A 17,934-nucleotide genomic window follows, 5' to 3' on the forward strand; every position below is an offset into this window, starting at 1 on the left:
CAGAGATGGCTAGCTCCAGCCCTCAAGGGTTCAGGATATCCCTTCTTTTGGCTCAGTCATGAGCCACCTGTGCTGAAGCAAGGATATCCTGAAGACTGGGGGGCTGGAGTTGACCACACTTGCTTTAAAATACATTAGTAGATCATACTTTGTTCCATTAAAAAAAAGGAAGTTATAACATTTGTAAAGTGAAAATCTGCACCACTTTAACTGTTAAACACATCTTTATTCCAATATCACACTTTAACATGAAGTAAAACTTTTCTGGGTTGTGAACATTTCATGATGGCGACTCCCCCAAATGTGATATTGTGACTACATAAAACCAGATGGGTCTCTTCTCAGATGCCTGCTATAAAAAGCACTGCTACAGACAGACCATGGGAAAGGTCAGGTGTGGTAGAAAAGTGTAAAAAATAAAAAATTAAATAAAAAAAAGTGGGTGTGAGAACGGGAGATTGAAAGGACAAAGTGGGGGCAAAGCAAAAGTAGACAAGTGGATGGGATGAGAGAAATCAAAGGAATGCCAAGAACTGCGAGAGATCTCAGCTGCCTCCTTCATAATAGGGAGAATTTTTTTTTTAACTGTATTCGAGGAATTTAAAAATCAGCCGCCCTAATCTCAGTTGCAGAGGAGCATCAGAAATCAGTTGCCATGTGAAAGGGACAAAAGGAGTGTATGAGGACAGGAGAGCACCACCCATTAGTTTGGTTAGCAAGTGGCCTGTTAAACACTGGTGCCTCATTGTTCAGAGTTGAACTGGGATGGGCATGGCAGTTACTCAGAGTCACTGCACTCACCCCATAGGATTTCTACCCCCGTGTACTCCAGCCCCAGCTCAAGGTTGCCTTCGAGAACAGCAAGGGCAAGGCCAAGCAGGTTGAAGTCCTCTTGTTCAAGGTCTTCTTCAAAGATTCCCACGAGTTGGGAGTAGGGCTGGGGAGAGAGGAGGGAGGGCAATGAAGACTTTGCCACCTACACAGTCAAAATGGATTTACTGCAGATAAAGTCAAAAGGTGGTCAATGGGATAGGAAGGTGGACAAGTAGGGGAGGGGGGGTTGGAAGATGTAGGGGGAGTGTATTAGCCACATTGATGCCCTTCTAAGGAAAATGTGGGTTAATAGGGAAGGAATAGGAGAGTCAAATGGAGACCTCCCCCAGAGTTAAGGGGTCAATAAGAGATATGCCCAATTTTTTACCAAGTTGTCAGATACAGAGTCAGAGGATGGAACAGACACATGGGAGGGGCAATATGGAGAAACTGCTCCCAAGGGAGTCAGTCAATGGAGGGTGGGGTACAATTGTCAAAATTAGTACATGCTAAGATGGGTCCAAGCAGTCATTCAGAGGGGCAGTGCCCTTACCAGACTAGGGGCGCTGGGTCTTCGCTGCTCCCGCCTTCTCCTCCGCTGGTGTCCAGCTGGTAGCTCATGCAGGTAGATACACTCTGATTTAAAGGGACAGTGTCCATTCCCACGCAGGAAGAAGCGGCAGCGGATTTTACTGCAAGGGAAGAGAGCAAGCAACACTGCAGGAGCCGTTTATGGGACCTGCATTTACCCTCCAGTTAGAGCTCTTGGGTACAGAAACTATACCACAGCAGAGTTAATTAATGGAGAATAGGAAATGTAACTACTGATATCAGATTCTTAATGTCCTTTGGCAGCTATAACATCTGGGATGTTCCAAAGCAAGTTTATTGGGTAGGTACATCCTTAGTAGCTGCCAGAATTATGGTTGATGAAGCCTTCCAAAATCTCACATCAGCTGTGGCCTAAAGATTAACTTCTAATGCTCAGAAAAGCTTGCTGCTGTACAATCTTGTGTAGGAGCCCGTGTTATCTCTGCCCAAGAAGTTGCTATAGCTCTTGTTGAATGAGCTCTAATAGCACGTGGTGGAACCTTCCCTACTAAAGTACAAAATAAAAAGCTTAGTTGATGGCTGTTGTGATCCACCTTGACATTGCCAATGTTGCTTGCCCTTTCCTGGGGCCTTGGAAAACAGCCTTTACGGTTTTCCTAAACTCAATGGTCTTTAGGATATAGGCAGTCAAGGATCCAACCAACGCATGTTCCTGTGGGAGAGGACAAAAATGAACCACATCCCGATTCATAGCAAACTCAGATAACCACCTTAGCCTGGAAATGAGGAACTGTTCTCATGACAATGTTAAATCTTTTATGGATCTAGAAATACAGCTACTTGCATAACACATGCAATTCTCCCATGGTGTTGTAGTGATTGCTGTAAGAAATACAGTCTTGATGGCAAGTTTAATGAATAGGTCACTGAAAAGGTTCAAACATCACTGAAGTGAAATCTTACAAGACCAGCTTCAGATGCCATGAGGCTAAGTATGGAGCCCTTAGTCAGATGGTTGCCCTGTTTATTCTAGAGATCATAGGATCAGGAGCAAAAGCAATTTGCCTATTAAAGGATACCAACACTTGCAGTAAAGCAGGTCTGTGCCCTTTTTGAAACAAAGATCTGTGAAGTTGTTGCCTGAAGCAGAGTAATCCCCCGATTGTAACACCACTTAGCAAAATATTACAGAACATGGGAGATAAAGGTGTCATGTTTCTTGGTTAAGTTAGGCATCAGCTTGTCTGAAAAAGCCTTTGCTCTCAAACATGTCAACATCCATACTGCCAACTGAATGAAGAAACATGATTGGATGGAGACAACAGCCTATGTCAGCAGGGTAGGAAGCCTCCTTGGAAAGGTTAGTCAGATCTACAAACTATGCCAGTATGGGACTATTCATACAGCATTTGCCCTCTGGATTTTGGTCATCACCATATGAATTAACAGGAGGCAATACATTGAGGAAATGTCCATATAACAAACATGGCATCCCAAACTGGCTCTAGATTGCAAGATCTCAAAGCCAGACACCTTTATTTTGCTATGGATGCCATCAGGTCTACTGATTAAGGCCCCATCGATGCACTACATCAGTGGTGTGCAACCCATGGGTAAAACTTCTGGGGGTGGTCACAAAAACATTAGAGGATTAACTCTGCATGGCTTCCTGCGTCAAAAAACAAAATGGGACCCTAGTGTGTTAATTTTCTGACTGAAAACCTTGTACTACAGCAGCCTGTCTCCTCAGCGCCCCAGCACCAGCTCCGTTCAGTCATCCAGGCTGACTGAACAGAGCTGAGAGACACAGGTTGCTGCTGTAGTGCAAATTAGTTTCTGTAATTTAATGTAAAGATTAATGCTATGGGGGTCCCATTCAGGAGTAGAGACCTCTGCAGAGTTAATCCTTACTGGTTTGGGGGCTGTGTAGTGGATATTTAAACTTGGGGGTTGCAGCTAAAAAGGGTTGCACATCACTATACTAGAGCCATAAACAACTCCCATTCTCCTGATAGGACTACTTGCCTGCTCAACAAGTCTGATCCATCTGTGGTACTCTAGCTCAGGGGTGTGCACAAGATTAAGGAGACTCTAGGACAGGACAGCAGGAGAAGGACAAACTGCCAGAGCGGAGCAGAGCAGCAAGACCGAAGCCAGATGGTCTTCACTGATGTCCAGTGTCTGCCGCTGCTACAGAGCACTCCTTCCCCAGCAGGCCTCTGCCGCCCTGCTCCTCCCCAAATTCTGCAGTCCTGCTCCACTGAAGCCAGGTAGGCATTAAAGGGGATGAATGGAGAGTTGAAAGTAAAAAAAAAAAAAATATTGCAGTCATTATACTAGTGTTTACATTTGTATTCACATTTCTATCGTATCCCAATTAAAGTTTGTGATTTGGATTAGGCACAGGGACCAGATTAATATTGATAGGGGGCCAATGCCTTGGAGTAGTTTTCCTGGGGCCTTGAAATGCTTGATCCAAGTTCCTCCTTAGGGTCATCAATCTCACTTGAAATGCCCCAAGCTCCTCCTGGACCTCTTCAGATGATCCCTTGTCTAGCTCAGAAAAGAATGGCTGGACCAGAGTCCAAGAGGTCATCTGCTAAGTTTACCGACACCTGAGAACTGGAATGCTTGATTAGTCTGGGATCTCAATTTCTTAAAATATTGCATGAGGGTATTTCATAGTCAAAGTTATTGAAGGGAAGGAGCATCAATTTTCCCAACACAATTTGTACACCGCCACTTTGCAGCAGCTTTCTTGGGCTTAACAGCCTGAGTCCAGCTGCAGCTGCTCAGATTTCTGGTCGCCAGAAGCAGATGGGACACATCTTTAAGAGCAGATAAGACTATAGCTGCTGAGAAGAGCAGACTTAAGGCAGGGGTGGTTAGCAGAGCACAGTTGGTAGCAATAGGGTGTAGGTAGGCTGCTAGAATTGCTTGGAAAGCCATAGAGTTCCAGAGGCAGATATGGCTTAGTACAATTCTAGCAACAAATACTGTTGGTGGAGAGCGAGGGGGGAAGGAGAGGGAAAAAAAAAAATATGGTAAAAGTGCACCTTTTAAATACCGGTCTGTCCTGGCCCTGTGCCCCCAGTATCCTACAATACAGCAGCCCTGAGGGGATGGGGCCTCTAGTATGCCAGACCCACATTGCAGAGGCAACTTCTGTATCCCAGACCAAACAGAGCAGCCTGTGTCTGACTACCAATACTCTTATCAAGCCACAGGGTGCCAAGAATGGACCGTTAGCGGTGATTCTTCCCTCGTTGACATCCTAAGAGCAGCCAGTTCAGGAGAGCGCATGCAAGCCTGAATCTAGTGCCACTTTTAAATAAATACGTCGTCCAGCTTAAGGCTGCGCTTAGTGCCGGAGCCCAAAAACAAATGCATTGTCGCCGCCACGTGCGCTTTTAGTAAGCGCGACGGCGACAAAGCAATGCGATTTTTGGTAGCTGTAATTATTTGATTTTTCAGGGGCTGTCGCCTCATGTCACAGCCCCTGAACCAACCAGGAGCCTGGTCGCCCGCGACGCCGCAAAGCGAAAAACTTTCGCATGCGGCGACCCGTCGCTGGCACTATAAGCGCAGCCTAAGGTAGAGACCCCTGTGCTGCTGACATTGAAGGGGTTGCTTCTGGCCATTTATATTTTCAAGTCGCTGCTCACATGGAGCGCACGCATGTATGCTCTCCCAAGCTTGCTGCTTGAGGACACAGCTCCGTTTGTGTTCTGAGTGCAGAGCAGGGTCACGTGACCTTGCTCTGACCAATGGGAAGAAAGCGTGTTTTAATGTGCCGTCACTTTTGGCTCACACACATGGAATTTAGCGGAGGACAGAGACACAGGCCCCCTCCTGTAATAGCCACGCCCCCCTCCCTTGCTCTAAAGATGTTGCAGGACAGCGATCGCTCATGCTTGGAGAGCTGGTGACTTCCGCGCTCATGCTTGGAGAGCGGTGTCAGCGGCACAGGGGACCCAGCCTAAGGCTGCGACCCTGCGCAGCTGAATTACCCGATCTGCAGGAGGAAATACAGGGGGGGGGGGGGGGGAGATGAACCCACCCGGCAGGTTTGCCCTCATTGGCTGAATCGCCAGGGGGTGTGGCCTAGCACTCCATCGCAACTCCTGAGCAGGCGTTTGCAAGGGGGGCACCGCACCAGCATTGGGCCTGGCCCCATTGTAGGGCGGCTCTTTGATACTGCAGCATCCGCCACAGTAGCCAGCGGGGACCTGGCCTAAGTAGGACAAGCATAACTGACCAGGGAACAGGCTACACCTTTATTCCTTCATCATAACTCTTGTCCTAACACAGCTATGCGTTATATCCCAGATGTTCCGACTGCCACAGGGGACACAGAAGAATACACCCAAGTGAAGGCCATTTTAAGATCCCATGCTCCCCATACCTGGTCCTGGCCTTAAAAGTCTCAATCAGGCTCAGCTTCTCTGTAGCTTCACCAATCCAGTATTTGTGGGGGATGAAATAACTGGATTTAATACGGCACTGAGGGCAGCTCCTGAGGGAAAGAGGATATGACAGTATCTTATTGCCCCTGTAACATCTTACTGCAGTAACCCAGCACCTGAGTGCCTTATTGCTTTCCCCCCCACTTACTTAATTATCTCATTCTGGAAGTCCCGGGTTTTCCGCCAGCGTCTGATGCAGCCGACACAGTAGGCATGGTTACAATTGGGCAAGATCCCAAACACTCTCTCCTCCAGAACCGGCTTATCATACACCTTGTCCATGCAGATACCACACATCACATCCCGACTGCGCTGGTATGCTGGGTCAGAGACACCCTGCAGAAGGGGAGGGGAAAAAAAGTCAGTCCCACATAGGAGCAATGGGACACAATGACAGCGATGTGTTTAGTGAGTCACTTTAAGGGTCCCTCACCTTTGAAGAGTGTAGAATCTGCAGTGAGCTTGGGTTCCTGGTTGCCCCCTGGTGCTCTGTGCATTCCACCCTGGGAGGCTCCTCGCCCTGAAGGGTGGGGCTGGATACAGATCTTGTGAGCCCTGCACATACAAAATTGAAAGTGTTTTCCCTTCTGGGGATCAGAGGTGACCCACATTTCCAAGACTGGTTTCAGAACCCAGACCACATCCATTGGGATCCTTGCAGAGTTAGTCCCGAGCAAAGGGCCCAAGCTCAGGAACCAACTTTCCATAGTTGGGCAGCAAGCCTGGATAGGGTTGCCAGGTGTCCGGTATTGATCCAGACAGCCCAGCATTTGGTTACTCTGTCTGGCTTCAAATAAATACCACCCCTATATACTAATAGGGACCACATAGTATCCCACAAACTTTTAGTTATGCCACAGCCTCTTACATTCCCACACCATTGATATACACTCAACCCACACCTTTTGTAAAGTGCTGTATACACTGTGTTCTCTTTACCAATTTATATTACATACAGACACACTTACATCAACATTCAGGGACCATTTAACACCTCCAGTCATAAAATGCATACTGCACAGGGGGAAGGGATAAACTTCAATCACAGATCACATTCCAGTATGCACGGTTTTAAAGTTAAGACCATTATTTTGGCTTCATTCATTGTAACACCGGCGGAAGGGATCAGTGCATCTCAAAAGCGCGCACAAATAAAAAAGATTTTGTTAGCCACAGAACGGTATCATCTATTCATTTTTTAAATAAAAAAAACAAAAATGAATAGACGATACCGTTCTGTGGCTAACGAAATGCTTTTATTTGTGCGAGCTTGAGAGATACATTAAACTCTTCATCCGCCGGTGTTACAATGAATGAAGCCAAAATAATGGTTTTAACTTTAAAAAACAGTGCATACTGGAATGTGATCTGTGATTGAAACCTATCCCTTCCCCCTGTGCAGTATGCATTTTATGACTGGAGGTGTTAAATGGTCCCTGAATGTTGATGTAAGAGAGCCTGTGTATGTCTGTCATAAATTGGTAAAGAGCACCGGAAGAAGAGATCAGTGTATCTCGAAAGCTCGCACAAATAAAAGCATTTCGTTAGCCACAGAACGGTATCATCTATTTATTTTTTGATTATTGAAGCTCGGCTAACACGGTACTGATACACATACACATACACGGTGTGGGAATGTAAGAGGCTGTGGCATAACGAAAAGCGTTTGTGGATACTAAGTGGTCCCTATTGCTATATAGGGGTGGAATTACATGTACACACACGTGTCCGGGGGGGAGCACCAGACGACAAGGATAAGGGGGGCAACAATCTTGGAATTTGTGGGAGGCGCATTAAGGTCAGTATTGCTCACCATGTACAGAAGTGACTGCAGGTCAGTTATTTATAAATTATCTGACCATTACGTCATTTGTTCTAAATTTCACTCCAAGCATGCACCAATTTGCACTATTTCATATTAAATTTCCTAAAGAAATCCTTGGAAGGGCGCTGCCTCCCAAGATCATCCAAAACAGAATATAAATTGGTGCAAATTTGAAGGGAAAAAAAAAAAAAAAAAAAAAAAAAACCCCCCACACACACCAGGTCATTTATAAACAACTTTCTTCCCCACCAACGATTCTCACGCGCGTCGCACCTTTAACCATTTTGTCCAGTATTTTTGGAGAAGCCACCTGGCAACCCTAGGCCTGGATAGTGCCAAGTGCTTCCACAACTTTAATATCCAGAAATATAAACGTACAATACACCCAGCAGTGCCTTGCGCTCCTGTAACGTGTTATTGTAGTATACAGTGCCACAGTTTACCTGCATGTCTCGGTACAAACTCTGCAGCAAGTGCCCAGTTCTCTCTGCCCCTGAGTAGTGGAAGGCTCCTCATCTCAGCCCCAGGCACTTGCCAGGGAGGAACAGCCGGCTCTGAACCCCTGCGTCCCCCCGAGGGTGCAGGGGGAGTTGGCAGAATGCAGGGTTCAGAGACTCGACGCCCCGAGGGATACCGAACTGGGGCATCAGAGGGCTGGCAGATACCCCAGGAGGGCAAGGAGGGGGGTGGTAGGTGTTGGTAACTGAAGGTAAAGGAGTGTGAGAATGAATTAGAACAGATTGACCTCTGAAGTGAGAATACCTAATTATATAACTTTATGGATCAACTAGTTTGAAATATAGTAAGGGACAGATACTCCGTATAATTATACAGAGCATTGTATCCAAGTTTCAGAGACCTCACACGATCTCAACATTTAATTTAAATGCCTTGGGGGAGGGGGGGGGAAGAGCATAGGGCCTCTGCAACCGCCCCCCCCCCAAAAAAAAAATCATGCACCCCCAGTTTGCACACCCCTGCATTAGTGTACTATAAATCATACTGCAAGGCATGTTCGTTACCATTGTATATAGATACTCAGCATCATTATAAAGCAAGGCATGTGCATTATTCTACAGATACAGCCCAGCATGTTCATTATCAGTGGGGAGGCTATACACAGTACTATACCTGCACTGGTCTCCATAGCCACAGAATCCATTCTGGAAGTGCCGGCAGATCTGGGAAAATGTCCTCTCATGGGAGAAGCGGCAGTTCTGACCCCATCTGCAGGCGCCCCGGCTGAATGCTCTGCAGGGCAAACCAAAAAGAGAGTTCAGACTCCCACCCCAAGTGCCTTATTGCCCATGTAACCACTTATCACAGTAACAAAGTCCCAGATGCCTTATCACCCCCATTTACCTGCATGGGACCCTGGAAGAACTCCTACCAGCTGCTGCAGCCATCACCCCACCTCCACACCTACCCCACACACTATGCAAGAGTAAGACTGGGGCCGGCTTTATATACCTGTGAAAAAGGCTGGCTATGCCCACCCCCTGTCTTGAACCAATCAGAGTAGCAAAGGGCCCCTCCTACCTCATCTGTGTACAAACTGTTAACCCCTTGATGGTCCAACCCTTTGTGTGAGTAATGTCTGTAGCTGCATGGAGCTATTTTTTTGGTTGGGGTGCAGGGATAGTAGGCAATATGAGAAGTTTAGGGAGCTGATGGTATTTGGAGGTAGGTTGGATATGGGGTGCAGGCAGCTGTGTGTATTTGGGGGTGTGCAGGGAGCTGTGGTGTTGGGGGAGTGCAGGGAGTTGGGATGTTTGGGGGGTGCAAGAAGCTGGGTGTGTTTGGAGGGTGCAGGGAGTTTGGTGTGTGGGCATGGGGTGCACAGAGCTGGGTGTACTTGGGGGTGTTCTGGCAGCTGGGTGTATTTTGGGGGGTGCTGATAGCTGGGTGTGTTTGGAGGTGCATGAAGTGGGTGTATTAGGGAGGGGACAGGGAGCTGGGTGTGTTTGGGGGGTGCTGGAAGATTTGTATGTGGAGGGGGTGCAGGGAGATGGGATTGTTTGGGGGTGCTGGGAGATTTGTGTATGTGGAGGGGGGTGCAGGGAGATGGGATTGTTTGGGGGATGCAGGGAGCTGGGTTTGATTGGGGTGCAGGAGCTGGGTGTTTTGGGGGTACAGGGAGCTGGATGTATTTGGGGGGGTGTTGGCAGCTGGGTGTATTTGTGGGTGTGCAAACATCTGGAAGGGTTTTGGGGGTTGCAGGGAGATGGATGTATTTGGGGTGTGCTGGTGGTGTGCAGGGAGTGTTTGGACATGCAGGAAGATTGATGTATGTGTGGGGGTGCTGGGTGTATTTGGGGGTGTACTGGCATCTGGGTGTGTTTTGAGGTGCATAGAGTGGGTGTATTAGGGAGGGGACAGGGAGCTAGTGTGTTAGGGGGGGGGTGCAGGGAGATTTGTGTATGTGGGGGAGGGTGTAGGGAGCTCGATTTGTTTGGGGAGTGCAGGGACCTGGGTGTGCTTGGAGGTGCAGGGAGATGGGTGTGTTTGGGGGTGCAGGGAGATGGATGTGTGTGGGGGGGGAGGGGGTGTGCAGGGAGCTAGGTTTGTTTGGGGGTACAGGGAGGTGGGTGTATTTGGGGGGTGCAGGGAGCTGGGTGTGTTTGGGTGTGCAGGGAGCTGGATGTATTTGGGGGTGCAAGCATCTGGATGGGTTTGGGGGGGCTGGTTGTGTTTTGGGGGGTTGTAGGCAGCTACATGTATTTGGAGGTGCAGGGAGTGGGTGTGTTTTGGGGTGCAGGGAGTGGAATTTATTCTGGGGTGCAGTGTATGTGGGGGTGCAGGGACATGGGTGTATTTGGGGGGTGCAGGGAGCTTGGTTTGTTTAGGGCTACAGGGAGCTAGGTATATTTGGGGGTGCAGGGAGCTGGGTTTGTTTGGAGGTGCAGAGAGATGGGTATGTTTGGAGGTGCAGGGAGCTGGGTGTGTTTGGGTCTGCAGGGAGCTGGGTTTGTTTGGGGGTGCAGAGAGATGGGTATGTTTGGAGGTGCAGGGAGCTGGGTGTGTTTGGGTGTGCAGGGAGCTGGGTTTGTTTGGGGATGCAGGCATCTGGGTGTGTTTGGGGGGGCTGGGTGTGTTTGGGGGTTGTAGGCAGCTTGGTATGTTTGTAGGTGCAGGGAGTTGGTGTGTTTTGGGGTGCAGGGAGTGGAATTTATTCTGGGGTGTAGGGTGTGTTTGGGGGTGCAGGGAGATGGGTTTGTTCTGGGGTGCAATGAGGTGGGTGTGTTTGGGGTTGCAGGGAGATGGGTGTATGTGGGGGTGCAGGGAGATGGGTGTATTTGGGGGGTGCAGGGAGATGGGTTTGTTTAGGGGGTTCAGAGAGCTGGGTTTGTTTGGGGGTACAGAGAGCTGGGTGTATTTGGGAGGAGGGTGCAGGCAACCAGGTGTGTTTGGGGGGTTCAGGGAGCTGAGTGTATCTTGGGGGGGTGTATGCAGCTTGTTAAGTTTGGAGGTGCAGGGAACAGGTGTATTTGGGGGGTGTAGTGAGCTGGGTATATTTGGGGATGTTCAGGGAGACTAGGCTATCGGACCTGGACTATTCTACCATCTATAATCCTAGACCACGGCTAACGGACTTCTACGATTCTATTCTCTCCAATCCCAGGACCTGCAAGTATACCGATTAACCCTCTCTCTGCAACCCAGACCCGGCAACGCTATACAATCCGCCTTCCAGGCACGCTTCCGCTGCTGTGGGTGCGTGGCTTTGTACCTTCACACCTCTGTACCGGGGTCTTGCCTTGTTTGTGGGTAGCGTGAGCGATACAATGGGGAAGCTTTGTTTTTAGCAGTTTGTTTAGAAACCTTAAGGGTTTATTACAGAATTTCTTTATTTTTCTGCAGTACCACAGACAATGTGAGATATTAGCGCTGGTACTGCCGCACTTTTTACACCCAATTGGAGAAATGTGTTGAGATTTGTTTAATTGTGCTGAGGTGAGGAATGCCCGGTTCAATATCTCAATCTGCAGTTCCCTCAAATTTGCATCCAGAGTAATGGAACGGACACTCCCGTAGCCTCTGATCAGGACCTCTTGAATTACCAGATCAGGGAAGTCCACCTGCCACTTAACCAATAAAAGACTCCAGAGACCCACAGTACAGGGCTCTATAAGGGCAGTATAGATAAGTTTAGAGGTAAAACGGCGATCTCAAGACCAGACGCCAAGGCATTGTGTTCTAATAGGGATGGATGTTCCCTCATCAAGGAAGTCACATAATGTCTCAACTGTAAGTATGCAAAGAAGTATTTATTTAGTAATTGATATCTTTCTCAGAGTTGTTGGAAAGTTGGAAAATGTGTTGTCCCGTGTTAAAACAATGTGAGACATGAACAAGTCCTATACTGGCCCAAGTCCTGAAAACGGCGGTCTCTTAGGCTGCCGTAAAGTCTGAGTTCCCTACAATCGGTAACAACCTGGATACTCTCAGTGGTATATATACCATATGTATATGGTTTGACACTCCATATCAGGGCTGTCTGTTCACTGGCGGATCACTCTTTGACAAAGGCCCACGGGCTGAAACGCGTCAGAGGATCCGCCAGACTTTTACCATGATGTTGGATTAAACGTTTTTTCTTTACCACCACTGCCTGCTTGCAGTTCTTTTCCTCGGCTGTGCATCGTTCCTGCCTCCGACGGGAGGTGAGTTCTCTTACTCTCAGTGGTAGTTTAAAATATTTTCTGACTTTACGCCAGGCTCTTACAGTATCTCCAAACATAATCCCATTCAGAATGTTATTAGCATTTCCTTATCCTGTAGGAAGGGCAGGAATCCCAGGGAGTGTGGGAGAGCCAGCTGTCACATAGTAGATGAGGCCAGCACGCATTGAATCCATGGGCTAGCCTTTGTCTCAGGCCAGATGTGGTGCTTGGGGACAATAGAGATTTGGGGAAGGGAGCAGACTCATACCGGTGGAACACGCACTCCAAGAGCGGATGCATTATTCAACCTCAACAGTGCAGTGAGGTGCCTATCTCTTTTTGGGAGCACTTGTTTGTGACAGGGGTAAGGGAAGTACCTAGATCGGATTGATCTAAGGGAACGGGCCAGAAGAATGCGCTAGGAGCCCCGAAACGTTGCACCCCTTATTGCCCTGTTTTATCCCCTCCCCCTCCTTTCCCCTTGTCTCCCCTTACCTGGTCTCCCTTTTCTAGTGCATTTTTTTCCTCCTTATATGTTTGTGTATTTTGTGACATAGTATTGTATATTTCTTAAATATTATTTCGCCTATATGGTATCTTGGGTATATGTAGATGTTTGCTCCATATAACGTTCAGTATATAAGTAAAGACTATATTTTGTGCAAAACCTTTTTGACAATTTATTACACTCATATTCTCATTGTGTGCTGGGAACATACCCCATGTTCTAAATTTTAATTTTGGATGAAATTAGGGTTCCTCCTTGTTCTCCTGCACCACTTCTTTATTTACCTGTTTATATGCTTCATTTTAGGTGCTGCTATAAATCTTATACTTATTGATATTCTTATTGTGCCATGTAAAATGAAAATCTTTAGGGTGAAGTAATTTCCATACATCTGTAACTGCTAATTCATTATTGGGTATAAGAAGAGGTGTACTAGATGTCCTGGATCTATGTTGTATATTTTCTTTGGTCTTGTGACTACTCAGGAGATTACTTCCCCTCCTTGTCCCTCTCTCCCATCTCCTGTTGCCCCTTCTACTCCTTCCCACTCCTCTCCTTTGCCTTCCACCTCTCTCCCCTTGCCACAGCGCATTCCCCGCAGGTCTCACATACCCACACGGTCCCTGAGTTCCGTCCCGTTGCCTCCTCCCTCCGTGGTGCCCACGGCGCGGCGTTCCGTGCGCCTGGTGACGCGACCGGTGCGTGCGCTCCCTCAGCCCACGATGGGCATGCACACACGCTCCTCCGCTGGTCTCCCTGATCCACCTGCTCCCTCCTCCCTGCCTCTGCATGCCGTCTCGCGGTCGCAGGTCACGCATGCGTTTCCCTTCTCTGGGCTTCGTGCTCCTCCTGCATCCTTCCCTTGCTCCGTGCGGTCCCTCTCTGTGTTGCAACCTGTGCGCACGCATCCCCATTTTACAGAGGGCGCGCGCACATGCTCTTCTTATCCTGTTCCCCATGTCTCCGCCTCCCAAGCCCTCCAGGCCATTCCCCTGACTGCCCCTTCTGTCTCCTCCTCTTCTCTCCCTGTCCTATCCCTGTCGTCTCCCACTTCTCTCTCTACTCCTCCCCTCTCTCCTATTGGTATGCCCTCCTTTATAACCCCTATCTGTCCACTTCTTCCCCGCTCTGCATAGTTCCTGTTTCCCTGTGTGTACCTGACCTATGCTGTGCTCCCTCTGTTCCTGTTGTTTCCTGCTCCTGTGTTATCTTGGATTTCCCTGGCTTTGACCCCTGCTTGTCCTGGACTACTCTGCTCTCTGGTATCCCTTTGAATCCTGCTACGCATACCACTACGCTTACCTCTGGCTTCCTAGGACCTGGCTTATACTCTGACGATTCTAACCTCTGGACTCCTGAACATTGGCACATGGACACGACTATTCTTACGGACATCCCCAAGCATTGCAAGTATAATCTAACAACTCTTCCTACAGGCCCAGCAACGCCATACCACACTCCGGGCTTGCTCCCACTGCTGTGGGTGTGTGGTATCATACCGTTCCCACCTCAGTACTGGGGTCTAGCCAGGTCTGCGGGCATACAGGCGTGACAGTTCTCAGGCTGCAGCCATTCCCCAGTCCTTAGCTTGTTACACATGTAACTTTCCATTGGCTTCCCAGTCTGTTGTCCTGGCAACCCCCTTGTACTCCTTAGTTAGTTGAGCTGTCCCCTCCTCCCCCTGCAAGTTAGCACAGCCCTCACTTTATTTCCTGCTTGTCCAGAAAATGTGTGATGGCCACAAACCCAGGCAGAAAACCAAACCAAGATCGTTGTGCTGTGTAAAACAAATGTGACTAGCGAGTGCTGGTTGTAAAGTCTGCCCCATTGGGTGTGAAAAAACAAAACAAACAAAAAATGTTTTTTCAAAATGGCTGACTAGAAATGTTTGTTTTGCAATGCACAAGCATGTGAAACAGTGTCCCTTCAGGCCTTATGATGAGGATGATGATAATGGGCGTCCCAACGTGGCCCGGAAAGGGAAGCAGTACCAGATGTGTATATGGTGTACAGAGCACGGCCACCTGAGACAGCGTACCTTCAGTGCCACTGATGCATTTCTAAGGTAAAAAAAAAAGAGAACAATTCCTCAACTTGCAGAGGAAGTTGCAGAAACATTTAAAGATGATCCTGAGATGTCAGGAAAGCGTGTGTTAGATAGGAGCCGAAATGTACAGTACAGCAGCCCAGATTGACGGATGGATTCATCAGGGGTTTGGAGGATTTCTTGAGCTGCATTGAAAAGGCCCTGTCATGATAATATCATGAGATATTAGGCCGTTTAATCCCTTTGGTGCTTGAGGGGTTAATGAGCTACACTTGTTTTAACAAAATACAAAATGCTGGGTTTGAAACAGGTCAGGACTGTTTCTTTGGTCTGCTCTGAACTTCAAAGGGACTTAATTGGGGCAGGGGTCCATCCTGGATAGCCCACTCAAGGTGTCAACAGTTCTAATCAAGTTCTATAGACATGGTCTGGTAGAGTAGCTTCAAAGCATCATCTAAAAGGGGTGGGCTTATGCCGGTGCCATGAGGAAAAAATGTATTTAAGTCTGGGCAAAGATTTCAAAAATCAGATCTCACCAGAGGCATGGTTTGGACAAAGCACGTGAGACCTCATGTTCTGAACCAGCAACTCTATGGGGAAAATCCATAGCATTTGGTCAAGTATAGGATTTTCTGTCTGTTTAACCCTTTTATTTTAAGAAGCTGTTCTGCGTTGTATTGTAACTATATGTTTTCTTGGTAATACCTTTTTTGTAATCTAAGCTCTGTATTTTTATATATGTAGCGCTTATTCCCCCCATAGTGAGATTGGGGTGGGTATGCTTCTTCAGCTACTTCACTAGGGGTTGGGCTGTACCTGTTGGTAAACAGGAGGGCTGAGTGCTCCGCGATGTTGTGGGGAGAAACAGGACAGGTTCACAGGTTACCATAGTTCTTGCTTGGTGCACCGCCTCCAGTCAGCATGGATCCTCTGTGAGAGCAGGGGATGGCCCATACTGACACCTTGTTCTTCATAATGGACACTGATTCACACAGGTTCTGGGTACAACTGAATCTTTATTGCAGGCAGATGTTACAACAGATCAGATGCATCCCTTTTCTTCATTCCCCTTCTTGTAGAGCCATGGTTAAGGCTTGAGGCCCAGACCATGCCTTATAGACTCCTCTTCTGCCTCCTAGTGAGACAGAGGGTAGCAGGTCCTCACTCCCAGGGGGAGGAGAGAGAGTGACAAGAGACCCAGAATTTAGGAAAGTGCCAATATTTATATCATTTGGGGAGTGGCTGTAACTCTGACTCATAACAAGCCAGATCTGGATACTGAGAGGCCCTCACATCCAGTGTGTGGTCCAATAAGTACCCACCCCTCAGGTTGGCACTCTCTGGCTGTTGCTAAGGCCCGCCCTTGGATACGTTACTTATCCAAGTCTGCAAAAGCACACAAGGCCTTATGAAGGAATTATCCCATCCACTGCCTGCACCTAACAGGGCTTACATTGGTAGGGCCCAGGAAAAGATAGCAGCCGGGAGGCTATGATATATATATATATATATATATCAATTTAATATATATATATATATTAAAAATGTAATAAGTAATGCTTTGGGCTCTGAATTAACTGATTGCAGGCTCTGGGGAGAGTAATTAGGTTTCGGACACATTGTGCTACAACTGATTTTGGTGTGTTAATGTTCATAGTTTTTTGTATAATAAATAGGGACTTTGGGGTCCTGGCTAATATTAGTCTGATATCTTTTATCATATTTGCTTACCCTCAGGAGGTGGCAGTGGATAGATATTGTGACGGGAGGGGGTAACCAGGCTATTTAATAAAGGTTAAGCCCGCTGGTTACCCCTGAACCCGTGGGGTCCCTGGTACCTCCTTAAGCCAGGGACCAGGGATAATACATGCTGGAAAATAAAATGACCCTGTTTTTTCATGTTCCCTTATCCCATGAACTGTAAAATTTCTTGTGTGTCAGTTTTAGGGGGGATATTTGGGTGGAAATACAATTATTTTGGTTGCAGGAGTTGGGGGGCCAAAGTTGCTGGTATTCATTTAATTCTCCCCAGCGAGCAGGCAGGATTTGCCGGTACGCAGGGTGAATTATACCGGGGCTTCCCTGTGTCCCCCAGACTCCTGGATTTCGAGCCCAAATATCCCCAAGTTGTTTCCCTTATAAGTATAAGGTCCCCCAAAGTATATTCTGTAATGAAGTGTACTTTATATCGTGTTTTGCGTTTACTATAAGGTTCTATACAGACAGCCCAGGCATATGGTTAAGGTGCCAGCTAGTTTACATAGAGTCCATAGATGGAGGTGGAGACGGGATCTTGAGAGGTGTCGGGGTGCTAAGTGGACGGGGCAGGGCTGAGTACAGGTTCTGGAGAACAGAGACCCCCTGGGGGGAAACCTTCTGGTCTGCTGGACACAGTGGCGCCTGCCCAGTGGGTGGCAATGGGCTGGCTAAGGAAAAGATGGAGATCGTAGGTTCTTTTCCTATGGGCCAGAACATATGTTCCGCCCACGGGGCGTCCCGAGCAGTTTCAACATGCCCCCTGTCTCTGACCTCATCAGCCAGATGAGCCATGCTCTGAGTGGCTGCTGAGAATACTCCCACGCTCTGAGTGGCTGAAAAGCTCTGTCCATGTTAAAACATAGGGAATAGTAGTCTCTAAAAGGGGCTGCTGCAAATCAGAGCTTGCTCTCTCTCTTTTGAGACTTGTAGATAGTCTTGGGACTGGTCCAGTGAAGTGCCGGTAAGGTTTCCCAGGGGCATTGCGATACCAGGGAATTCCTAGCCTAGCTGAGGACTGGTCCTGAGGAGTGAAGTTACCTGTTCCAGGCGTATTCCAGCTCTGTGGAGTGAACAAGGTCAGCCTTTGCTGAAGCAGGCGCCTTGCACCTAGAAAATCCTAGTTTTTACTCCTAGACCCAAAGTAAGTGTGTATATTCTTTGTATTTTGTATTTCTGTGTGTTTCCGAGGTCTTATCCGAATAAACCTAATTTTATTTCATTATTGTGTTTTGCCTATTGACTGATCCCTTTAAATATAAATGTGTTAAAAGTCTTGTGCTACCGTGACAGGCTTTTTTCTG

The 17,934-nt window shown here is 47.8% G+C and overlaps 1 protein-coding gene across 1 annotated transcript; it reads right to left on the bottom strand.

Annotated features, from left to right (window-relative positions):
- Nucleotides 1–243: 243 nt before the first annotated feature.
- On the bottom strand, nucleotides 244–17,425 carry LOC142503231 (putative E3 ubiquitin-protein ligase makorin-1). Its single transcript, XM_075615391.1, has 8 exons — nucleotides 17,136–17,425; nucleotides 8,788–8,907; nucleotides 8,100–8,359; nucleotides 6,265–6,386; nucleotides 5,980–6,167; nucleotides 5,771–5,881; nucleotides 1,367–1,505; nucleotides 244–937 (listed from the first exon to the last, which is right to left on the bottom strand). The coding sequence occupies exons 1-8, from the start codon at nucleotides 17,423–17,425 to the stop codon at nucleotides 779–781; spliced, it is 1,389 nt and encodes a 462-aa protein (XP_075471506.1). The 3' UTR covers nucleotides 244–778.
- Between the last annotated feature and the right edge of the window lie 509 nt (nucleotides 17,426–17,934).

This window comes from Ascaphus truei, chromosome 9, assembly GCF_040206685.1.
Source record: "Ascaphus truei isolate aAscTru1 chromosome 9, aAscTru1.hap1, whole genome shotgun sequence".
In the NCBI taxonomy this organism is placed as follows: domain Eukaryota; kingdom Metazoa; phylum Chordata; class Amphibia; order Anura; family Ascaphidae; genus Ascaphus; species Ascaphus truei.